This window comes from Coturnix japonica, chromosome 8, assembly GCF_054131305.1.
Source record: "Coturnix japonica strain WE chromosome 8, WE-NBRP24, whole genome shotgun sequence".
Lineage (NCBI taxonomy): Eukaryota > Metazoa > Chordata > Aves > Galliformes > Phasianidae > Coturnix > Coturnix japonica.
The window spans coordinates 24,461,943-24,487,887 of NC_140670.1; the positions used below are offsets into that span (position 1 = coordinate 24,461,943).

At 44.8% G+C, this 25,945-nt stretch overlaps 2 protein-coding genes across 4 annotated transcripts in view; one reads left to right on the forward strand and one right to left on the reverse strand.

Moving 5' to 3' along the window:
* Positions 1-15,365, reverse strand: part of XPNPEP1 (X-prolyl aminopeptidase 1) — a 29,486-nt gene extending 14,121 nt beyond the window's left edge. The window contains exons 1-9 of one of the 3 annotated variants that reach the window (XM_015867127.2): positions 15,322-15,365; positions 14,712-14,800; positions 12,353-12,428; positions 6,573-6,636; positions 4,850-4,954; positions 4,542-4,634; positions 3,500-3,643; positions 3,024-3,119; positions 687-768 (exon numbers count right to left, since the gene is read on the reverse strand). In XM_015867127.2, the coding sequence (XP_015722613.1) occupies positions 687-768; positions 3,024-3,119; positions 3,500-3,643; positions 4,542-4,634; positions 4,850-4,954; positions 6,573-6,636; positions 12,353-12,428; positions 14,712-14,770 (719 nt within the window). In that variant the 5' untranslated portion in view covers positions 14,771-14,800; positions 15,322-15,365. Of the gene's footprint in view, positions 1-686; positions 1,727-2,273; positions 2,485-3,023; positions 3,120-3,499; positions 3,644-4,541; positions 4,635-4,849; positions 4,955-6,572; positions 6,637-12,297; positions 12,429-14,711; positions 14,801-15,321 lie in introns of those variants that run through there. The other 2 variants (XM_015867128.2, XM_085555284.1) reach the window with 2 other exon arrangements.
* A 2,591-nt stretch (positions 15,366-17,956) lies between these two features.
* The window catches only part of ADD3 (adducin 3), a 98,064-nt gene continuing 90,075 nt past the window's right edge, over positions 17,957-25,945 (forward strand). Inside the window, exon 1 of the mRNA XM_085554688.1 lies at positions 17,957-18,457. The gene's annotated coding sequence lies outside the window, so the exon portion shown is untranslated. The remainder of the gene's footprint in view (positions 18,458-25,945) is intronic.

Below are 25,945 nucleotides of genomic sequence, written 5' to 3' on the forward strand. Positions count from 1 at the left end.
ACATTCAGAATGGCTGTATGCCATCACTGTGCTTCAAGCAAGAGAGAGAAACAAAGCACATAATGGCCGTTCCCTCATTTTTAGGGGTAACATTTCAAAATGGAAAATCTACTGTTGCTTTAAGTACCATATTGCTTTTGCTTTCACTGAACTGGAAAGTTCAGCTCACCCTTCACACACAGCCTGTATCCATCAACAAAGGTTTTACTCCAAATGCATCTGTCTAGCAGCTTGGACATGATTCTAAAGCACCTGTGCTTGTGGAAGCTCATTTTATGGTGCAGTCACAGGAAAGAAGCCTTCTGTCATAAACCAGCCCTGAGACTTTACTATGTGGTCTCAAAAGCTTTGAAGCAACTCATCTGTGGCAACAGAGTAGTCTCCCAGTACTCAGGCTAGCATTCACTCTTACCTGCTTTTCACCCAGGGCCGCAGGGTGACACAGAGGGATCAGCTGTCCTGCCCAAAGTCACTCAAAGTCAGTCAAAGTGCTGAGGAGCACAGCAGAGCACTTGACTAACTCTCTAGCTCTGATCAATGGAAGAAAGTAATATCAAAGACAAAAGGGCTCAGAAGCAACATTAAAGCATCTGAGCATAGGTGTTTTAAAAAGACAAAAACTTTGTTGAAACAGATCTCTGAGAGAAAAATGCACCATGGGGAACAGAAGAAGGGAATACAAGCACCTGATTGTGTTCATTCCTATGACGGCGTATGCAAAAAACACAGGATTGTACTCAACATCAGAGCCTCGGAGGTTGAAAAGCCCTGGAAAATAAGAATGCCGAGAATCACAGTCCTGGTTCATCTCTTGCAGCGTTAAAGAAAACCAAAAATAATCTCACCAAAATACAGTCAAGCAATGAGTCACCATGAGCGCAGGCCATGGGTCCGGCTCACACCCAGCCATCCCCACATCCTACTGTTTTTCTGGCAATCCCAAAGTTTTGCCAGGAGATGGCACCAGAACTGCAGTTTAAGCACTATAATCCAGCAAGGAAGCTAGGTTTTAACTTCTAAAGGAGGGCTGGCTGGGAACAAAGCAGGTACAGGAAAAAGTTACGGAAATAATAAAAAAAAAAAAAAAGAAAAAAAATGGTATTATTTGTCCTTTTTTGCCTGTGCAGCGTGGTAAGAGCTCATTTCTCAACTGCCAGAAAAGTTCAAAGTTAAAACAGGATATATTATTTCATTTCAATCCTCTTTTTAATACTAGAGGAAGGAGGGAAACAATAAGCAATACCAAAAGTGCCTCTTTTTTTGGCCCCTTATTTGGGCTTCCAATATCTCAGATTCAGACTGCTGCCTTCATGCCTTTATTGACGAAGGTTTAATTCCTCACAACAGCAAAGTTGGGAGTGGAAGGAGATGTTCAGCATCTTCAAACTTCTGATTTTAGGGTCAAATGAAAACCCCAGGATATCCAATTAGCTGAAATGAGTTACTCAAGGCAATAAGACCAGCCAGCAGGACAGCTGGGGGAAAAAAAAAAACAGCATGTCCTAAATCACAACCCGGACTGCATTCATTGAACTGCGCAAATTCTGCCATGAAAGTAAAAATAGTTAGATTCTCCCCAGGGAAGGAGTAGGTCACTTGAAAGCAGGAAAGAGCCACAAAGAACTCTTTACTGTAAGGGTACAAACTTCCTTGCTCAGTTAATTCCCAATGCAGTGAGGAGGCAACAGATTCCTTTGTAGCCTTCTCTCAGTTCTCAGAAAGTTGTCTGGAGTATAGTACAGGAAACTGAATTAAAGAAAATTAAAGGGACCTTTCCATTCTTCCCCCAGCTTAGGACAAGAAATTAACCAGGCACGTGACAGTAAGTTTCTCTCAGGAGCTCTTCTGGTCCATCCTAAAAACCCTGATTCATAAGCAAGCTTAGCTTTGCTGAAGTTATTTATCATCTGAAACTACCTCAGGGCACCAATTTATCATTAATTTAATTGGAGATGCACCTGAAAAGGTGAGACAGACAATCTCTACTCACATAGGCATCCCCAGAGAGGAGTCATATTCACCACTCCCGTAAGTATTTCTTTCATGAAACAAGCCCTGTGCTCAGCGACCCAGATCCAGGAGAGCCTACACACCTCCACAAGCTGGCTTCTCCTAATGACAGTGACTTTGTGCCTGCAGTACTGAAGCTAGGAATATGCCATTTTCATTTTTATTTTGTCAGATCAGACTAAGTATATTTATTAGCAGCACGCATCCTGTCAGGACTATGTTCCCACTACTTCAGCCTGTACACTGGGATGCACAAAGGATACAAAAGCTAGTAACAAGAGTCACAGGGGAATCACCGTTGTTTCTGCACATGCACCCTTCCTAAGTACTGGGCTGGAAGCCAGGATGTGGAGACTTAGTTAACCTGGGGTCTCAAACACAGAGGGGATCCTCTAACAGGACTCTTGGATCCTGAGCTGAAGTGATCTGGAGACAGAGATTGAGTCCTGATATTCACTTTAACCAAAGCATTTGCTAAACAGTGAAGAGAGAGAGAAATTGATGCAAAAAATTTGTGAAATTTAGGAAGACGACTGTGAATGCTGTATACCTCACCCCTGCTTTGTGTAAACAAAGCCATATGTTGCACTGCTTTATTTGTAGCACAACCTCCAGAGCAGAAAACGGCCTCCATTTTCCCATAGGATGAGGCAGCATGAAGATATTTTACAGTCAGAAAATCTCACAGGTTGTGGGTTTTTTTTGCAGGCTGCCTCAGGCTTATATTACAGCCCTCCCTTCAGGCAGTCTGCTACTCAAAAGTTGGTGATTTGCTGCAGTTCTTAAGCCAACAACGTACTCAGGGGTTGTACTGGTGTAAAAAGGCAATGTGCAAAAGTACACATTCATCAGCTGTGACCTCGTTTCTAAACAACACTTGATACAAGCTAATCAACCTCTTACAAATACGCTGGCTGTCATGAATGCCTCTCTCTGTCAGGATTCTTCCTTTCCAAGGCAGGGAAGAAATTTATTTAATAGGAAGAACCCAAAAGGGAAATGCAAAGACTTACATGCTACTTCATCCAGAGCTGTTACCACAAACCACACGACTTTCCTCTCAGCCATTTTTGAACGGAGGGCTACAATTTTCTCTCTCCAGCTGACCCCTGCAAAACACAACATGGAAGGCTACAGTCACCAACTTCAATGGATATAAGGATGGAAACCCAAATGCACGGGATTTTGGAGAAATTCAGAGCACACTGTTTTGCTTGCACTCTTCAGCCCTGCCTCGTAACCTGATACTAACCATCTCAAACTTGCTCTTTCCAGACATCCACAGACTTGTTTAGAAGTTATCCAGCTTCTAGCAAATGATCTTACGACCTTTCAAGGACAAAAGGGCCGTAAGTCTGACCACTTTCTCAACCTAACTACAGTGGATCACATTAGGTTCCAGCAGTTTTTTCTCACTGTTTTGTAAGACAAAACAAAAGGGAGACAAAGCAGTAAAAATATTCCACCCATCAGGAGTAATGTTTCTCACCTGTATAATTCAGGTCTAGCACAATGAGAGGCTTGCAGGGCCGCTGAGGACGGTCTGTCCAGATTGTATCAATCAGGTTCTCTTTGACAGGTACAAGATCGTGGCCAGCACTTCTCAAGACTTTGGACATCCTCTTCCACTGGTCTACCAAAGGGAAAAGACTTAGAAGTAGTAGTTTCAAAGAATGCATACCAGTTGAATAACAGTCCCATTAACTGGGGTTGAGCTTGGGAATCTGGGTCTCCTGCTTTCTTTCTAGGCTCCCCTTCCTCCTTTTCCCATAAAACACAAAGGAAAAACTATTATAATTACAGCTTCACAAATGCAGCCAGAACCAGATACAGAACCTTGCAGCCCAGGAGCTTCATGGTACTGCTGAAGAACTGCTAAGCTAGGAGGCAGAAGACACCAGAAGAAGCCACCTCATGAAACACTATAACCATCTCCTCTACTCTTGTGCAGAATCATATTAGGCTAGACGAGGGACACTGCCATGAGTCAGATTCTCTGCTAATCTTAACAAAGGAAAGATCTCCCCAGTGATCTTTAAACTGCGCTGCATGTTCTGAAGCATGAATATACAAATATTTGTTCATCTGGTATAATTGGCACTTCTCCACAAATGTGTTTCCTACAGAGAAAACTAAAGAGATGCTGAGATCACCAAGCATAAGGAGCAGAGTGAATTCTGCTTTGGTGTTCTGGCTTAAATGCTGGCCAAGGCAAGCCTCTTTGTGCTGAAGTGCCTGAGACAAGCACAGAGGAAAAGAAGGTGGACTGGGACACCGCTTTTCAGATAAGGTGACTGTAATTCCATTGTAGATCCACAGTCACATAGTCAATGCACTACTGCAAAGCTCTCACTGTACATACCTAAAACCAAAATCCAACCTATTTTGCATAATGGTTTAAGTCATCACCACCACATCTATGTTGAAACACAGTAAAATTAAGCTGTATATCATCACACAGCAGCTTAGCCAGAGAAGCAAGGAAGCAAAATTAACTGCCCAGCCCAGTTATGAAATCAAGTAAAACCAACCAGCTGGAATTATGGAAGGGTCCACTCCCACCTTCGAGCCTTCTGGGAGGACACTCACCAGCCAGTCTTCCTGAGTTGGGGTATCTTTCAGACCTCCATTGATTTAAAAGAGAAAAAAAAGAAAGAAAAAAAGAGGTTGAAATAAGGCATCACACTACCAAAAAAGTCAAGTCCATCAGACTTTTCCTAGTGCATGTCTACACCAATGTGCAAGAAGAGTCACAGGACCCTAAAGCAGGAGCAGGATCTGAGATGTCTTGTGTGATGAGGTCTCCCTACTTGTTCTATGCTCCCATCCTCCTGCATACCCATTTTCATGAGCGTCCAGTTGTTATCCATTTGATTTGCTGCCTGCAGGAAGTAGCGCCCATCAGTCCACATGGCTGCATGCTGTTCAGTTACAATGGCAGTACCTAGGCAGGAAGGCAGAAACATGAGGGTATTTAGAGGCCAGAAGCCACTATGCAAAGTCAGACAGTAGTGAGCATGTTTGAAAATCACCTAAATTCCCCTTAAAATCAATTTGGCTCACTGTTCAGTAGTCCCTTTACAGTGGAGATATTCACCACTTCCCCTACACTGTTACCTTCAAAATCCTACTACAGACAGCACAGACAGCTTTGCAGCCTAGTGAACTGCCTCAGATACATTCAACTTAGGCATATCTCATCCAGTGCAACTGGGTAAACAGAGCTTTCCAAATCTTCTGTAACAGACAGTGTGATCTCCACCTGCCTGTTGTCACACTAACACATACCAGGCACCCTGACTTCATCCCATCTTCTTACAGGCAGGAAGCTGTGCTCTGGTAACTCACAAGAAAAAGGTGTTACTACGCTAGCAGAAGTAGGTATCGCTTCCAGATGTCAGCTGTATCCATTTCCCAAATGTTACAGCTTTAGCAGAGATGGCCGAACGGGAACAATGAACAGAAACTTCTTTCTGCTGGTTTCAATATTTGTCCTATTCCACTAATTCCAGATGGAGGGATGCAGACAGACAGACAAACAAGAACTGAAGCCCAGATTAGCAGAGTCTCCAAATGCAAATTTTTTGTCTTCTCACTAACTTCTGCCCTCTGAAACCCTATTTAAAGGTGCTTCATCATGAAAATATATGAAACAGAAGTGTTTTCCATCAGGTGAGTTTAAAAGGTGAGCTCCTGGGTGACACTTCACTGATTTACTGCATGCTAGGCCGGGAGCAGAGACCTTCCAAGTACATAATAAGGGCCCAAAATAGAGAGAAAGGTTAAGAAGAGGCCATAAGGAAGGCATGAAATTAACACAGGATTATCCATTAGCATCAGCCTTCAGCCTTGAATTTACAACCTTCCAAATGAGGTCCCTGAGCAGTACATAGGAACTGATACATAGACCCTCTAAACACATAGACAGCAGTACTAATTAAGCCAATTTACAAGTCGGGGAGAAAAACACCTAAAGAGATTAAAGTGACTTTCCAACAATCACACAGCAAAGAAAGTTACACAATCACACAGCAAAGAAAGTGACATAGCTGAGGGTACAGCTAGGGTAAAAACTAGGTCTCTTGACATAGACCTATCCTAGAGCCAAGAAAACATCCTGTCTCAGCAAGATAAGTAAACTTTTCCACAGTGCTCGGTTTCCAAATGCAACATTTTGGCCTTGGCCTTGTTTAAACATAAGGGCTAGCTAAAACCCATCTACTACTCACCCAACCCAAATGGGCAATGTAAAAATCTGTTCGTGCTGCCTTCTCGTCACAAGAAACGAACAAAGGATGTGAGCATCATATTAAAGAGTTAACAGGATTTTGCTTTATGAGAGGTTCATTCAGGGGTCAAACATTTTCTGAAAACTTGTTATTGCATTGATATTACATAATTCCAGTGGGCAGCCAAGATATTATTCTGCAGATGCTGAAACGCGAAGAGACCATCCAAACAAGCTTTTTCCTTTTCCATTGTGCCTCAATGCCACGAATGAGACTATTTCTTTACAGGGGAATTCTGTAGGTTAGCAAGAAACCCAAGTTCTGGAAATGTACCTGCGGAGCCATCAAAGCCAGAGATGAATGCCCGTCTGCAATCACAGGGTGCAATGTACTCGCTCTGGAAAACAAAAGAGGCAAGAATTATTTATAGCAACACGGAAAAAAATAAATCAGCTGATGACAAAATACTCTGATAAGCTTCCCCCTCCCCCCTGTCCAAAAGGGCACCACAGAAAGAAATTAGTTAAAAAAGCCTGAGCTTTACTCCACTGGAACATTTAATCATCTGTGATTATACTGTATTTACATCCAACTGGTTTGGGGGTTTTCGTGCATTTTTTAGAGGTTTTTAAGCTGCAGAACTTTTCTCCCATAAATGTCTGTAAACACTGAAGTGCCTCAGAGTTTGCAGATGTTTACTTCACACTCAGCCTCCCCTTTAGGCAACAAACAAATGCTGCCTTTGAAGCTGCAGTGTGAAAGGAAGAGAAACCAAAAGCATCCCTTGATCTGGAGACCACAGTAATCAGCATGTAAAATCTGCAAAAGTCACTACCTTCAATGAAGTCCCCTCACTGGAATTTAACAGAGTTCCTTTAAGACTTTGTTTTCCACAACGATGACATTAGGGGGAAAAAAAGAACACATCAAGGTGATAAAACTAAGAAGTTTAAGCCTTTAGGACCTTTCATAATTAAGATGCTGAACCTGTCACTTCTACCCTACCTACTCAAACCCAACTACACTATAAACTAAGGCTTGCTGGGTGAGAGGGAATCAAAGACAACTAGTTCATCCTCATACCAAGCCCATCACAAACACACTTTGCAGGTACTTTTGCTGGCAGTGTTATGAAGAGTCTGAGAATGTGCAGATACCTGCCAGTCACAGAGGTGTACCTTGAAATGGCCACACATCATTTGTATGGGATCCCATTCTGGCAAGTTCGGAGGTCAGAACTGCTGAGCAGACCCATTCATTAACTAGCACAACTCAGCAAATCAGCTTAATCCAGGCTGACAGCACTCATGTTCGGACTGCAAAACCCCTGGATTGGTACCTTACAAATGGTCTGAAACCAAAGTGTGTTCCTTAGCCCAGAAAACTGTTCTCTCCCCAGCTGTGGGGAGAGAAACACTTCGGGAAATAAGCTGAGAAACCGCAGTCCAGTTCTCAGGAGGTTTTAGTTCCTGCTTTGATAGATATTGCATTTCTTGGTCTCTGAATATGACTGTTTTTAAATCAACTGCTCATTAGATAATATTCCCTTCAAATCTGCTCCCTTTCACTGTTCTCCTAAAGAAGAGAGAGGATTCAAAAGCACAGAAGTGAGAGAAAAGCACAAATTGCAGCAGTTCTCAATCACTAGAGGCCAATACTTGAGTTCTGCTTCCAATCACCCCAAGGTCAAAACCCCTGCACAACAGCCACATCCCTCCTCTCCTAGGAGAGGTTACCACCAGTCTCCACTAACCTGCTGAAACAGTCTTAGAAAAGCAAAGCCCATGGCCCAGAAGAGGATCTTGTGAAGCAAGTTTTTGCTCTTGACTACCTGGCAAGAACCCTGGGATTATATCCAAGAAATCCTCTATTTTAACTAACCACTAATAGGAAGAAACAGGGTAGGTATCAAACCACAAGTGCATTCTGCTCCAAGGTAGTCCCACTCCCTGTGTCTCCTCCTGTCCAGCCCCACAGCCTCCAACAGGCTGCCACAGAATCATAGAATCACAAGGTTGGAAAGGATCTTCCCATTACCATTGCTACCACAAGCCATTAAACCATTAGTGGTTCTAGTAGCTCCTCATCCAGATACCTCTTGAACACTGCCAGGGATGGTGACCTCCACCACCTCCCTGGGCAGCCATTCCAGTGCCTGACCACTCTCTGAGAGAAAAAGTTCTTTCTAATGTCTAATCTAAACCTCTTCTGGTCCACAGACAGCAGCTGCAGGGATGAGATGGGCCACTACATCCCTCAGGATAGGATGCTCTCTGTGCACCTCTAGGTGATGAGATGACCCAACCACTGCACCATTAACCCTCCTCAAAAGAACAAGGAAGACATCAGTAGGCAGAGGACAAAGCCATCCCAGGAAGACAATCAAACATCAGTTCCCACAGGCACCCATATCCCAGCAGCAGAACAAGGTGACGCTGGACTGGAGAATAACCCTTCATATCAAAATCTCCTAACAAATATTCACCCTGTGGACTGCTACAACTTCTGCTCCTCTAAACCTTTCAGCTCACAGTTGAGGTACCATCTCCACAAGGGTCCAACACCTGCAGGAAATGCTGGAAACTTCCCACCATGCATCAGATCACTAAAGACTTCTGAAATCAGACCAGTGATTTATCTTCCTTTTCTCTTAACCGACACAACAGAGATTACAGTCTAGTTTGCTTGTCTATCAGTTTTAGATCTGCTAAAAGTTGATTCAACTAAAAAAGACTTTGATTGAATGGGAAATATCTCATACTGTCTCATTCACCCACAAACTCAGAGAGTTTTAAAAGTTTAACATGAAGCGGATGGGATTTCGGAGGGCTTATGAGAGATCTGGAGGGGAAGAGGGTTCATTCATCTGTCAGTTTGAATTCCTTCACTCCCACCTGTTGTGTTCCATGCAGCAACCCCTGCTGTGCAAAGATGAGCCCATACTTTGCACAAGATAAAATTACAAGGGGGAACACCTGTGTATGCCACACAAAGTACAGACCACAGCAAGGTATTTCCCTGGGGCTTGTCTTGCAGCTCCCATGGCCTTCAACCTGGCCTTTCTCAGGCTTTTTGTGGCTGCTCTCCCCCATGCCTGTCAGTCCAAAGCGTGCAGACAAAATGGGGGCTGCATCAAAGAGACCCTCAACCAAACCAGGAAGAACTCAAAGGAATGAGTGGTGCTTCTCACCAGTCTGCATGGCTGTTCTTAGCATCTTAAAACTTATTCTGTTCAGGGCATTCTAATGTGAACCAACAAAAACTGCAGTTCACTGGCCTTAGTGTTACCACACTGAAGCCATTAAAGAACACGTGCTGCTGTGTGTTTGGAGGGAGATCGGTATTTACTGCCAAAAACCCAACTACATCAGTAAGATCTGGAACAGGTCAGTGCAATCCGTGCACAAGCCATATCCTCTTTTGCTTTATAGCTCTGCTGATTCCTCAGCTAAGCACATGTGTTTTAGAGGAGCAGAAGACTGCCAACCCAAACACAATGACCTGAGCTGGGCACGTACCTCCTTGATGTAGAAGATCAGCCAGATGTGACCAAATTTGTTTTCACTGAGTCAAGACCTGAGGTGTGGAAGCCAGAATCAGGTTAGCAGTGACTGGCTCCAAACCCAGGCTTCAACATAAACATCATTCTCACCCATTAAGGACAAAGTTCCTCAAATCACTGTATATCCTCATGAGGTTGACTCCAGATTCAACGTCAACTGGATAACTCAACATAAAAATGGATATTGCATTTATGACTACAACACCCCAAAAGCTTAGACAAGATTCTTAGCAGAGCCACAAAGAAAATAGGTGCCTCATTCCCAGAAGCACAGCATTTCATCCCTGCACACTCCTTTGACAATTCAAGCCACAAGATCTACCTCATACACACAAAAGCAAGCAGGATTTTTTGTACAGACTTCAGCCCACTTTTGGCTCTTCTTTCTCAACAGCCTATGGGCCATCCAAGCTTCCAAGGAAACACCTTGTTCTGATTTCTTAGTACCAGCAACAAAATTTCAAAACAATCAAAGGAGCCAAGGTTAAGTGCTGGCTACAAAAGCCACAAACACAAGGTATTAGAAGCCTTGGGTAAGCCAGAATCGGAGCCAGCTGTGTGTGAGAAGTTCTGCAGGTCCTTCATCTCCTTACACAACTAAGCACAGAAACCAGAGGAAGGAGCTGGTGGCAAGCCTCCAGGCAGCAATATAGCCTAAGCCTTTTGGCATTGTCTGCAAAACCAATATTAAAAGCATGACAAAAGCCCAAAGCTCAAACATTCCCAGTGACACTGGTTACAAAGAAAAGTTAGTCAGCAAATTGTAGCATCAGTCCAATTCAGGGATTTCTTTGAAACCAAAGAGGGAATGTTCCCCTGGTCTAAAACCAGCATCAACACCACAGGAGAGAAATCCCTCTTTGTTGATCTCTTTGTTGACATGGATCCCTGGGTAGCATCAACAACAGCTGAGAGAGGCAAAGGCAGGAAGTAACTTGGGCTACAGGGAGGAAAAGGCACAAACTCAGGTATCATTAAGCCACAGTTTTCTGAGTCATGAAAGGAGCTGGCTAAGAATACACTCTTCAGGCCTGTAAAGTTCCTATTTGCATACAGGAAAGAAAGTCTTGCTTGGAACATACAAAAACTGCAAATCTCAGCTCATCACAAGTTATCTGGAATCAGTAAGGCTGTGCTGGGATTAACAGGTTTCCGCCTATGCCTAAACCTGCAGCAATTCTCAAACCTCACAGACAGAATCCTGCACTAGCTAGTCAAGAGGACCAAAACCAGCAGCTTTTAGTAATCATTTTCCATTTAGATAGATTCATTCTCCAAAGAAACCTGATCAACTTGCCCAGCAGGAAATAGCAATATGGGGTTCTCTACTTAACTGCATTCTGTCAAGGAAAAAGAGAGCAACAGAAAAACCCAGAAGTCCTGAGGGTCACATTCTTCAACTCACATGACAGCACTTAACATCTAGTGAAATGAAACCAGAGTTATATATGGACAGAGGCAGCAGCTCGAGGCAGGAATGTAGCAGACAATAGCAGCTGCAGAAAGTGCCTTCCCTCTACCTGCCCAAGTTTGGTCTCCATAATAGGAAACATGATGCTGCACATACGCTCCCAGGGCACAGGCAAGTCTGGACCCAGCACACCTCAGTGCCAAGTCGAGGGCAAAGGTTCTGACTGAGTTGCATTTTGCTCTAGTACACCCTAGGGTAAAAGAGAGCTTTGGATGTGAGCCAGAAAGGCTTCATGTCTTTTGTTTCCTGAAAATGGCTGAGGAGGAAAAAAGGCCTTAGCTGTTCTTAGGTCTCCAAACAAAGCAGACGTGAGTAAAGCTAGCAAACAAACAGGCTGGGGAGGTAAAACACAGGTCAATAATTTAATGTCATGGACTACAAAAAGCAAGAAAAGCAGTGGAAGGAGCACATAAAACAGCTGCCACCACAGGTTACCACACTGAGCCACTTCTCTTGTCTTTAGCACACAGAACTGCTGGATGCAGACCAGACTCCAAAAGGAAGTGTCATTGTGACACCCATTCCTGACTCTCCTAAGGCCTCTCTGCAGAGGATCTGAAGAGCTTTACCATAAAGCAGCAAATTCCAGCAAGAACTGGATCTAGTAAAGGGAAAGCTCTACAACCACCAGACATAAGAGGATGTCTTAGTCAGGAGGTGCTAATAGAGAAACTAAAGCCCAGATAATGCTTTTTCCTTCCCACATAAATCCATACTTTCCAACAGTCAGGATGGGGACAGCAAGTGCTCTGGCAAGCTCTTTTCTCCCTGAAGACAATATGATGAGAAATTGCTGGTGGAACATCCATGCTGATTTGTTACAAGAACATAAAAACTTCACTCTCTTGAATAGATTCCAGAAACTTTTTCCAACACAATGGTTCTCAGGTTACTCAGGCCATTATACTAGAACCATGAAAGTTAATGAATGAAGGATGATTTCTGTTATCCTCAGCTTGCTTTTCTTTCTTTTTTCTTTAAAGGAAGAAAAAGTAAAATCATTCCCATAATTCATCCATCCATACCTGGTGGGCATCTCCAGAGGGCACTATGTAGGCTTGTACAGGCTCCTGGACATACCTGGGACTCTTCATGACCTGCCGCAATTGCTTCAGCAGTTCTGTTGTAATTTTTGGACTCATCTTCCCACCTGAAACTAAAACAAAGAACAAAACTTCAGAGCTTCTTCAGCCATCTGAGGCCACTCACACACATGGGGCTGGAGGCAATAACCACTAAAAACTCCAGAAACACCCTTCACATTCCTGCAAAATGAGAGTTCAGTCAGAACCCAGTGAATCAAAACCTGGTCTGCACTATTAAGGTTCCCTACAAACTCATGAAAGATAGGTTTGCTGAGCTTAACATGCATTCCATCCCTTCATGGCAGCTCAGATATGCCCAACAGCTTGAGGAGCCCTGTGACAACCAAGGAACATCCTAGAATGTGATGTTAAATGTTCCAGATCCCCACATATCAGAAGTAACCCCACACACAGGAAGAAACTTTCAGTCTTTTCACTCTGGGGGTAGAAATATTGTGGCTTACATGCCACATACATACACACTGCTGGGAGAGCAGGCCATGCATTCTGGGGACTCAGAAATGCACCAGTTAAGAAAGCAATTTTTAACACTTTCACTGTAGCCCAGGATTTCATACTGGACTGGGGATCAGATTAACTCAGATAGAAGAAACCTGTTCCCAAGGACTGAAGAATTTCACTGGGTGCATTCGCCTCTGGGCTGCAGGCCAGCTCACACAGCAAGAACACAACTGTAATAGGAGGAATGGCCCACTGAGCTCCTACAGGTGACTGCAAGGGGACTTAAGGCAGCTTAAAGGAACATCCTCTAAAGACCTTTGGCAAAAGCTCCACACAACTCAGCTGGGACCCAGCAGGCAGGAGTGGGGCACAGGTGGATGGAAGGGAAAACAAGCATACAGGTCAATCACAACCCCTTGCTGCAGTTATGCAATAGGTGAGTCTTTGGTGAGGGAAGGAATGTCAGCCTCTCTGTTTGCTACCCAAAAGCCACAAGTAGCTGGAGCCTGCTGTGAGCACCATGCAGAGATGCAGGAAGCCATGCTGCTGTGCTGGCATGCACAGAGGCTGCAGTGGCAGGCACCTGCTCACTGCAGAGAACGTGCAAGCTGTGCAGGAGGCTTGGTCTGAAAGTCTATGACGATTAAGTAACTTGAACATCTTCAGAGATTGTCTCCATTTTCTTCACTCATGTCTCTCTATCAGTGCCTAAGAAAACAAAAAACCCCTTCCCAATCCTCTACCCATTTATTTCTAATTTTTAAGTACAGACTGGGATCTTGTAACTTCAGTGCTACCAAATTCTAGGGCAAGGTGGATAAGCTCAGTGTTCCCTGAATGTCAGTGCTAAGCAGTATTTCATTTTGACGAGTTTGTTTAACAACTCACTTCACAGACATGTCCACAAACAGATTATAGATGGCAGAAGCAAATAGCATGCAAATACTTTTTACTTATCCATGCTCTTACTCTATTTACACCTCAGTAGCCACCAAAAGCCCTAAGAAACATCACGGTCCTGTGCCAAAACACAATAAGGTACAGTCTCTGCCCTGTGATGTTTTGTCATCTAAACAGGAAGGCTGCCTCCAAGAAAGGCAACGTGATTTGACAAAGGCCACACAGCAACACTGTGACCAAGCCAAGAGCTGAATCAAAATCTGCTGCTTTCAGGTGTAAAGATCTCAACCTGAGTCTCCCGTTTACACCTCAGCACAACAGGTTCTTAGCACACCAGATGAGTGACAACCCAGCTGCCCACAGGTAGTGTTTTAAAATCCAGAACACAAGAAACAAATAAAGATAATAAGTCACCATTCTCTCTACCATCAAATTGATAACTTGACCACAGTGCTTTCAATGGGATTAGATTATACCTCAGATTTATTTCCAAGACAAAATTTGTATTCTTTTTCTGCAGTTTGCAAGCTTTACTGTACTGTGATCATTTCTGCATCCTCTGTAAGAAGTTCCTGTAACATTCTACAACACCACAGCTGATCTCTGTTCAGAAAAACACAGAGGTAAAGGAGCAATGAGGACACAACTTTCTTTCTAGACCTGCGCTTTGACCCCAGGAGCCAGAAAGTCTCATTTGAACAGGCAAGGAATGACAAGGCTTTGCCTTTTAATAAAGCCCCCTGCTGACAAGCCAAGATTTTCTTAAGCTATTTTCTCTGAGATCTTTGGTTGTCATTCACTCTGGTCTTCCTATAAATTTCCGCAGGTGGTCTTTCCTTCCATAGCCGTAACTGTAACCTGCGTGAAGCTAACACAGCTTATTATTATTTAATCATTTCAGTGGTTAAAACCAAACAGAGTTAAATTAACAGTGCAGGGTATGGTCTCATTCCCCACTCTACCCTTCCAGAGGTACCACACCACCCCATTACCTGCCCACGCTGCTCCCCACGTCTGGACTCCTCTTGCTTCCCCTCACACCAAGCACCATTCAGCAACTTGCCCGGCCTTAGAAATGTCCCTGAGAAAGCAAAGGGCAGAAGTGAAAAGCAGCACAACCTTCACCCCCCATAAAACGTTCTTATATGCCAGCACAAGGCTCAAAACGCCTTCGGGCTGTAATTCAGTGCCGAGGCGGCCGGGCCTGCTGGGCCTTGTGATTAAATCCTGTGTATTTTTACACCGATTTGTTTCTGCAGCCGCTCTGACAGCGTTCAGCGTTTTACAGAAGGGAACGCTAAGGCCGAGCAGCAGCAACAACACAGCAGCGCTGCAGGGAGATGGAAGCAGCAGAACCCTCAAGGTGCCCGTGTGGTACACGACCTATACACCACACATCAGTCAGCCCCCAGGGAACAGGCAGAGACACGGGACCGGAGCCGGCCTCCACAGGCCGCGGCTGACAGACAGAAGCCGGCGAAGCGGCTGAGGGGGCCGCCCCGTGCTCCGTCCCGCCCAGGCCCCTCCTGCCGCCCGCCGCCCCGCTCGGGCCGGGCCCGACCGCCCCCCATCGCCTCCCCATCGCCTCCCCATGGCCCTCACCTGCCGCCGGCCCCACCACCACGTCAGAGCCCACGTGCACCACCGCCGGCCGCCGCCGATGACGTGACGGAGCAGCGCCGGGTCACGGCACGACGGAACGGGGGGGCGGCTCCATCCGAGCGGAGCTGCTTCCTGCGGGGTTATGGAACCTGAAAGAACGGCTATATGGGGATCAGGAAGCATTTTGTAGGCATCTGATGAAGCCGGTGACAAGTCCACTGCAGCAGGAAGCACTCAGTCTGTTTGGCAGGTGGAAGATGTATAAAAATAATGTGGTATTACTGCATTTTCTGCCCTGCAGTGCTGACCGAGACAGCAAGACCTAAACCCTTGAGTTCCCAGTGCCAGAGCCCTTGTTTCACCCACAGAATCACAGAATTATCGAGGTTGGAAAAGACCTAGAAGATCATCTAGTCCAACCATTACCAGTACATCCAGGCTAAATCATATTCCTCAGCACCACATCCAAGCGTTTCTTGAACACTCCCATGGTCGGTGACTCCACCACCTCCCTGGGCAGTGCATTCCAATGCCTGACTACTCTTTCCGAAAAGTAATACTTCCTAATGTCCAGCCTGAATCTGCCCTGGCACAGCTTAAAACCATTCCCTCTAGTTCTATTACTGATTACACGAGAGAAGAGGCCAACCCCCAGCTCACTACAACCCCCCTTCAGGAAGTTATAGAGAGCTATAAGGTCTCCCCTGAGCCTCCTCTTCTCCAGGCTGAACAATCCTAGCTCCCTCAGCCGCTCCTCATAAGGCCTGTGCTCCAGACCCCTCACCAGCTTCACCCAGCAGACCTAGAGAGCTCCAGGCTCCTAAGTCCAAGTTAATGCCCCAGCTTTACTTCATCTTGTCCAGAGATGCCCTCATCAGGCAGGGAAAACCACTGGATGTTCAGCATCATGGTTCAACCAGTGTCCCGACCCAGCAGGACCAGTGTCAGGCCTGTGGGTGAGCACAGTGAGGGCTCAGGGTGCTGAGATGCAGCCCTATGGATGCTGATGGATCCCTAGGCTGAAAGAGCCAGCAGAGGACTCTTGGCAGCACTTCTCATTTCACTTGAATAGTAAATGACTAGTAAGTTAAATAAGAGAAAGTGAAATGAGCTTTCCTGTTAAGCCCAGATGCTTATTTCCTGGATGTTCTGGGTCTCTGGGAAGCTTCTAATGAGCTTTCCAGTGTAGATAATGTAAAATATTTTAATAATTCATTTATCGAGCAGTAATGTGAATGATATATAATCTGAAATGATTGAAGAGATGAAACTGGCTTTTCTAAGCAGTTGCTGAATCTCAGTTAAATGGTGCAACTTCTGTTACAAAGGTGTTTTATGAAAACTGTTCAAAATCACAGCATCACAGAATTGTAGGAGTTGGAAGGGACCTCCAGAGATCATCGAGCTCCTAACTAAATTGTCCTAATTGAGCTATCTTTTATGTTCTTACAATGCTATATTCTATCAGATTGCATATGAGAAGGAGAGAGAGAGGGCAGTCTGGCAAATAGCAACCAAAACTGCCTGAGACCAATTGCCATGTGACAGAGCCATTAACTCTGTTGTAATCTTGATCCATATCAAGAGATCAAGGCCAGGAAATAAACCTTAAAAGAACTCCCATTATCTTATCAGCCCTCCTATACCCATGATACCTTTATTACAGCTGTAGCTTTCCTTTCCTTCACCTTCTCTTGTTTGGTATAGATGAGATTGAGACTCCTGTTTTACAGTCCAGTCTTCTGAGATGGCCCATTTCCACCAGCAAGCTCGGAGCTTTTTAATGGCATTGGTCACCTCTGGCTCTTAGTGCACCTCACTGAGTCTGGGAAGGTGAAAGTGGAACCAGGCAGCTCCCCGCAGACTGCTGATCCCATGCAGTGTGCCATGGAGAGACAGCAATGGGAAATTTGTAGCATGAGGTTTTATCAGCACAAACATTACCAGGGTTTGGTTACCAGCATGCCATGTTTTGGCCTGGCAACAAGAAGCACTGCTATCACACAAGCTTCCTTATCTCCACAGATAGAAATGCCAGTGAAGCCATTACACCTGTCCCAAAAAGCCCTGTGAGACACCAGGCCAAGAGCACAGGCATAAACTCATCTGAAAGCTACAGGGAGGTTTTAGCTCTGCTTATAACACTGGGGGGTGGTCTTCCAGGCCTGCATGCCTCTTCTGTCCTATGTGGGCTACCTCTCTTCCTGCCTCAGGCTATTTCACACTATGGCTCCTTCAAAAGAGCCGATCAGCAGAGACTGGGGATAAAAAAACATAAGCAGTTCTAGTTGTTCCTAAACAAGCTTTCCCATTGTTCTAGTGTTGGCTTATGGATTCAGCCCCTTTGAAGAAAGATGGCCTGTGCTATGGAAAAGTGAGGGTGACAGACAGTCTGCACGAGACACACGTTGCTATGACGTACAGGAAAAGGATGAATGCTTCACACCGTCCTTGTCAGTGGAAGTGCAGGAAGGAGGTGAGTTAGGGCAGTGGGAAACTTCCACCCAGCCTATGGCACCACTGCCTCTATTACATCCTTGCTGTGCATTTCCAAAGGTTAAAAGTGCTCCTCATTCATTACAGGGCTCCTCTGGCACTGAAAGCTTTATCCGCACCAAACTAGTGACGTGTGTTGTAGGAACCTGTACCCCCATGTCAGAGTCCATATTTTATGCTCCTATATATGTTTTGCTGGAAGGAGAGCAGTGCACCTCACTCTTCTAGTATCATATGCAAAAAGGAAGATGAAGGAGAAGCAACACAACCAGGATTTCCATAATCTAGCTGCAGCTCTGCCAGGAAACACAGTGTAAAAGTTCCTGTTTTAAGATGAGAGATGAGTTTTATTGTTAGCAGTCGTTATAGCAACGCGAGGTGCCAGCGAGCAGTACGACTCAGCGCGTTGCAGCAGACCCAGACAAGTTCAAGGCTGCTGCTGAATCTTGTTGCCAAGGCAATGCAACATAAGGCAAGAGCTTGGAGAAATGACGGCTGCCGACAGCTCATGCCAGCAGGATCCGTCTGGTTCAAAGGGAACTTTTAAAAGTAGTGGTGGCTCCAGCAGCACAGCCACAGAACGAGGACAAGGGGCATGCAGGGATGGGGGAAGGAGCCCAAGGAGAAGCATCAGCAACAGGTAATGCAAAGTGTTGCATCTGACAAGGATGACTTAGCCTGCAATGAGACTTAGCCCATACTGCATTTTTTTGGAGGAAGTAAAAAAAAAAAAAAAGATCACATAATACCATTTTTTAATATTTGTTTAACTTGGGCAACCGTGCTTGAACTTGAATGGGAACTTAGGCTTTATCCCAGTAGTGCTAACAGCAAAAATGGTTTTGTTCCGGGACATGGCTGTTGTTGCTGCAGTAGTAAAAGGCATGAAGTAGCTCATTTCAATTTTATACTCATTTCCAGGCTTCTTAAGCATGCTTCATGGCAAAACATTCACTAGAAAAGAGCTGGGCTGCAAGTTGATTATTCTTTCCTGGCTACGATCATATGCTAATGTTAGCATAAACATAGACAACATGCTCTGAGCTGAAGGAAGACTACTACCCCAAGGAGTCAAAATAGATGATCAGTGCAGAAGAAATGAGGTGCATGGCATTGATTTTAACTACCAAAGCAATAGTTTGGCATGTGCTGTGGGATACTAGGGAACTAACATGCAGTTACTACCGAAGTGCCTCTAACAGTTACACAGTACTCTTAGATAAATTTGCCTGATATCTATTGACCACTAAAAGCACATTATTTCTTAAACAACTACTACAGCAGTATTCTGATCCAATCCTACTTACATACCATGCATTTTACACTTTCATGTACTACCAATGGCTAAAAATAACCTTATCTTTTCCTACTCAAGGACTATGCCAGCATGTGCAACTTGAAGTACAACAGTAATCTATCCATAGTATTCCTGAATCTACCAAATGTCCCATGGTGGAATTTGTTCTCCTGGAACCTGCTGTGGGTTGTGGAAAAGTCATCAGGCCTGCAAGCATTTTGTACTATCTAAAAATGGGAAAACAAGATAGGGGAAGTGATTTGTCAAGTGTGCTGAATGTTTTCTGTGTGCAATTGTGTGCAGAGCCATCTCTACTAACCTCTACCACAGTAAAGATTTTAATTAACTGTGAACATTTTACTACTGATTTGCTGTTTCTAAGCTATGGGCCAAGAAGCACAAAGTGACTGGTCATGTGCTTGCAACCATCATTTGTTTTTCAGCAGTTAAGTTATATTCAAATAAGCTAACATTCTGTACTTGCAGCCTTTCTGCTGTTAAGTACTGTTACCAGTACTTTTCCACAGCTGTAGCTTGCTATGAGATATTCTGTGATCAGAAACAACAAAACACCTGGTTCAGGCAATTGTGAAGAGAATTAAGATGCAGCCTAAGAGAATGTTTTTTACTTTAAGACTGTCCATTGTATAAAAGAGACAGAAGAATCACAAAACTGGACACTAGCTTTTTTATTTTTAACAAGAAAGCAAAAGAAAACTATTTTTAGTTCTAGCTGAATTTCTCTGCTGGTGATTCCACACGTGATGTTACTTCTTAATATATCCAAAAGAAGGTTTCAAAGTCATCCAGAATATCTTCCATTTTTCTGAAGAAATATACATACAGAAACCTGGCCAATAAAAAGACAAAACCATATGGGCAGGATGCTTAACTTGATCTGCAGGATCCCAAGCTGTTTCCAGGATCTGGCTCTCTTGTTCACAGATCCCATCTGCCCTTGATGCCAGTGATGGTAAGACCCTTTTTGGAAGGTGTCTGCTCTGTCTTTGCCACCCTGGGTGTGCTGTGTGATGTCTTTTCCAGGACAGATGGAATGTACAGAGGAAATTTGGAAGAATCCAGGGCTGAACTGTGCTGCAGCTAAGAGCACCTTGGCACGCACTCTAAAACATGGGGGCACAACCAAGGCTCTTCAACTTTCTTCTGTCTTCTTCCCCTGTCCCTTGCTGTGCATCTATTTAGTCACTCAAGAGCCAGCCCTGGAGAGCTGGGACAAAACACGGAGCCAAGGCAGTATCATCAAGATAGCTACAGATAGTGAAGAAGACAGAGCTATTTCTAGAGTGATTAATACTATTAGCACATGCTGAAGCTTAAGGCTTAACATAAGCTTTAAAGGGATGGATTTTGATGTAAAAAGTGAATAAATGAGACAACTGTCAGAATAATGAGTGCTGAACCATATAAAGATCCTTAGCGTAGGAGATGCGAAGCCCTCCCTGCTGGCCTGTTTTCTCTGAAGCTGCTGGTACAATTCTCATTGCCCTTCAGACTGGAGAAACAGCCTGGCAATGGAGTGTGGCACAAAGGTAGCCAAATGAGCATGCAACAAGGCCGTCTTCATAGCTAACCGAGCACACCATATTTTAGCATGAGCATAGCCATGGAAATACACACCAGTAGCCAAAGCTGCTAGCCCCAGTTGCGCTGCTGGAGCCTGCTGCATCATGTCTGTGCTGCCCTGCTCTGTGCAGACCCAGATGCTTGTAAGAGTACCAGTCTGAGGGCTCATCCTCTGGCTGAATTAAAAGCAAGTCTCAGAGGGCACATCTCGCTGGATCATCCTCTTGTAATCCCCATTGCGGAGTTCTTGATGCCATAATTGAAAACCTGCTGCTCATCTTTTGAAAGTCAGGTTTAACCCACCATAGGGAACTCCCAGAAGGGCAGAGTTTTGCATGAACTGTTACATACAGGGATCAGGTTTAGTATTTCTCTGTTTTTCTTCTCTTGACACTCTGGTCTCACCAGAGAGCAGGCAAACAAAAGCCAGTAATAACTGTACAATACATCCTCTTCCCCAGTTCCCTTTTATTATCCCCAGACTTCCACACTATTTGTTTAGCTCAGTATATCAAATTGTATGGTCAGCATTCAAAACTACACCCTTTTCTTTCTCACACTAGACATTTGGAAAATAGATACTTCTAATGGATCCACCAATGTGCGGTGGGTTTTGTTCCATCAGATGTATCCATTTCTGTGTAGTAGCTAACTAAGCCCATACAGAGCCACATGATCCCCTTTCCCATCTCGCCTTATGGCCTCTGAGGAATGTTGCATTGGCTGCGAGGGAATTACTAGATCTTGGCAAGACACGCTAATATCCTCGCAAAGACTTGTCAGGGACCAAGACTTCAGCCTCCAACTATTTCCTCTGATAAAGCAGAGTATTCACAGCAGTTCATCAGTCTCAAATCAACAGTTTGACTTTGTCTGAGAGAAATGCAAGATCCACACAGAGCTCTGCAAGCACAGCTGGTGCTGCCTGCCAGGCAGCAGGCTTTGTAGCAGAAATACAGTGTCAGATCCCACTGGAGTCATCAGAGGCTCAGGACACTTTAGTCTGGGCTTGGGAAAAAGAACACCCAGGTTGTGAATTATGGCAATACCTGCTTCATTCTGATTTGAAAGGACATTCTTACATATGAAAGCTTAGACTTATTTGCTTGGAGATGCAAATTCAGTGGACGTGTTTCCTCTTGAAAACCTGCTTGTGCTCATACACAAAGTTTGCAGCAGAGACAGAAATACAATCCCATTTCATGACATCTACTCTTTTTTTAACACTGTGTTGTCTTTCCGTTAGCACTAGAAATTTCATTGATAACCCTTGACATCACCAGCATCATTTCTGTAGCTGGATCTAGGAAGCCAGTTGCACAGCATGGAAAGTATTTTTGCTATCTTGTTTTGAACTGCTGATAACAACACCATCAGTGAAGGAACCACATTGTTCGCTTAATGGACGGGGAGGATTCCCCCCCAGGCCCAGCCTGCAGCTGTCCCAGCGCTGTCCCCATAACAGGGAGGCAATGTCCCAGCTGCACATCCTGTGGAGCAGGAGTAGCTTTCTGACAGCATCAGAGGCACAGCTCTGCTGCCAGCAACAGAAGATGGACCATGAAACAAATTCTGCACCAATTCCATGTGAGAAAAAAAAATGGCATTTGAACGGTTTCTAAGACAAACAGAGCAGTTGAAGCTGCCATGAGATCCCCTTGCTCCAGAGCATGGCACAGAGGAGACCAAGACCAAGCCTTCTGCACAAGAGCTGCACTCCCAGCCCTGGGCAGCCAGGGGGCTCCAGGAAGGCGAGGGCATCATCTGGTGCTCAGAAAGCCCTTAGCCCCATTCTCTTGGTGCCAGACCATCCTAATCACACCTCTGGTGATGCAAAAGGAAGTGAAATTGGTGGTTCTTGTGCATGCAATCAATAGCTTTGAAAACACTCAATCTTGTAGAACTCAGGGCAGAGCTGGCAGATCTGGAGCTGGTTTCATACCTGAACATCAGACAGGATGCTGGATGAGGATGCAGTGGCTTTGACAGAAGGCCAGGCCCAGCACTACCATCCTCATCTGCTTTAGTGTCATCTGAACATTCAGGAACCATTTTCCTAACAAGCACATCCAAGCCTACCAAAGACCGAAGTCCTGACAGCCTTTTGAGGAGCAGTAACACAAACTGCAGTCTTGTATAGAGCCTTTTGGTGTCACCCAACTCGTCTTTTTGACCTGAGGATCCAAGTCAGGAAGCCAGTTCAGCAGGTCCATGAGGATGTGCCCATCCAAGTGCACCATCTCTTGGGATGTGTATATCCCTAGTTAGGCTTGTTTATAAATGACATTACAGATGTGCTCAAATGTGGATAAGAGTATCACAGCACAAGGACAGCGAGCCAGCTCCATCAGCCATGCACAACAGGATGTGTTCAAGCCAGCTGATGGGTAATCCTGTGTGTACACATCACAAATCCACAGCATAGCTCACTGTCCTGCTTGGCAGAAGAGTGCTATTGCCTCTTGGGAAACAAGCATTCCTGATCAAAGACTATCCTCATACAGTAAATAATCAAACAAAATTGATGCATGTTTATGTATATACACACACAGTTCTCATGGATTTATGTGATGTTTTGCATATGCTAATGTCAGTCCAGATGAGGGTGAAGGAGCTGACGGGGAAGCTGCAGCTCCATTGAAACAATGGGAATTTTCTGGTGAACTTCAGTGTGACAGAGAAACTAATCTCAGAGGTCGTTAAAGACTTCTGAAGCCTGCTAATTATACATTAGCCAAATCTTATTACAAATAAGTAATAAGTATGGGCAGGTTTGTTGTTTTTACTAATGACATTAATGTCTTTTTTGATGACTTGCAGAACTCCAGAGGACCAGATACTCAATTTGCACTGATGTATCTCCCACTCTGGGGAACTCTGTTGATGTTCGGTGTCTTTTCACCATCTATCTTGAGACAGTCCAAGGTCTGTTTGCTGCACGGTGGTTTGAGCTTCCTCTTCTGCTGTACATTTACACAGATTTAGTACCTCTCTTAGAAAATGGATCTGTGCTCTGTTTTCTAGTGCATAAGTGACTGTATGTTATTCTCTAGTACATAAGTGATTGTACGTAGAATCATTTATTACTCTCGTTAAGGGGGATTTGTGCTTTTCCTCCCCCGCAGTTTCCTTATCTCCCTTAGGGCACCGGTGGTGACATGGAAGCCTGCCGTACAGATCCATTTGTCTTTCCCTGCAGAGTCCCAGAGAGTTCAGGCACCCCGGTCAAAACCCCTGACGTTGCAGTTCACTGCGCTCCAGCAGCCGGGAACGAGCCAGACGTGGAGCTGGTTAAAACATGTTCTGCAAAATTATCTGGATTTGCCGGGCAAAGACAAGCGCGGGTTTTCCCCTCGCAACCATTCACATACCTCTGTGGAGGATTTGTTGGGAGTTTCCACCACCTGTTTGCACAGAGCTGACTATGGGTCCATGCTGCTCCGCTCTGCTTCCTGTCTGAGAAGAAGCCGAGACGGTCAGCAGAAACAACCTCTCGTCCTTGCAGATGAAAACCATGGAACACAATTTGTCCCGCTAGGGAAATCAGTGCTTTAAGTGCATGAGTAATCCACTGACTTCATAGGAATAGCTCCGGATGGATTTTTTTCAGCGTGCTCTCAGGGGCTGCAGCACATCATGGGTGAGTGCCAGGATGCTCGGTCTGCTGCTGACCTGTGCTGTCCATTGGGGTTTGGGCTGTCCCATGGGCATGCCTGGCCCCTGCCGTGCACCCTAGGGTTCCATCACTGACAAACAGTGCTTTCTTAGCAATAGTATCCCCAGGAACACACTCAGAAACTACAGATGAGGTCATTCCCCAGAGCCTGCTTAGGTATTTGGGGCCCTGGACGTGGAGAGGAGCTAAAATCTTACACTCAATTAATGGTTTTTAAAGTGAAACTAGAGCTCTTTCTACAGTACATTTGGAGTCTGTTAATCTGGCACTGGTTAATGATTAACAATTTATTTATCCTTATCATTAGAGATGGTGCAAACATACATTCTTCATCCTTACTCGCTTCAAAAGAGGCATTGGGAGTAACAGCCACCTACGCAGAATAAGAATTGAATGTTATTCATGAATTAATACTGTTTATTCACATTAACAAATCTGAGGCTGATACATCTCCATGTTGTCCTTTCAAGCAATCCATCAAACAAAATAAGCAAGGGCCCACCCCAAAGGCCCTACGTTTGACTTTATGCTCTAAACTTCCAAACTTCAGCCCAGGAGATGCTTAGCACAAGACCTCCAGAAAGACTGAGGGTGTGAGCTTTGTCCTACATTTGGAGATAACAAAGAAGTGGAAGCCTGGCCTGGAATCCATCACAGAAACCCCCTGCAGAGCTCACCACGAATGACCCAATACCTGGGCTGAGCTCCCCACCGCTGCCCCCAGCACACCTTGAAGGTGGTTTCTGGGCACAGCTGACATCCCGACACAGCATTGCTAACCCTTGTTCAACCTGAGTGTGGATGGTGCTGAGGTGATAAAGCTGGGTTTCTGGGTGCGGAAGGATGTGCTTTGCTTCATCAGAATCACAGATTAGAGATGACTTTTGAAAAATGTGCTCTGAGCGTGATCTTTTTTCTTCCAAAAATAACTTGTATTTTGCTCATATTAAAAGAGCAGGATGTTCTTTCCTGTCCTACAGGGATAAGGAGGAAATGAGAACTATGCTGGTTTTTTTTTAATATGATATGAGCTACTATTCTTCTGGTCTACTGCTGTGAATCTCGATCCCCCCCCCCCAGCCCCAGCACTAGGATTTTAATCCCTATGGATCTCATTTTGCTTCATTCATGCCAATGTTCTCCCAGTGAAGCTCTCTTTGATTTCAGCAGGATTCCTCCATATTTACACCTTTTAGATCCCAAGGCAGTATGGATTGAAGGGAGGCAACTAACTTACAACAGAGAATGCTGAATGCCTCCAAGCCCCTTTCCAATGAGACAAAGTCAGCGGAGAGACATGAGTGGGGGCAGAGAGCATCCCTTCCTGTCCTCTGCATTTAAAGGAAAGAGGCTGCTCTTTGGAGGAAATGTGAATGTAATGAACTGGACATTCGAGTCCCATTGTGCTGAGGTCTGACAGGAAACACTTGGGGTTTGATTCAGGAAAAAGTACAGAGTATTCCTTTATAAAACTCTCATAACCCCAACTATCCCGCAGCATTTCACTGCCTGTCTGTCTTTAATGTATATATTCTCACAGCCCTCTCCAGAAGACCAGAAGGAAACCTGGC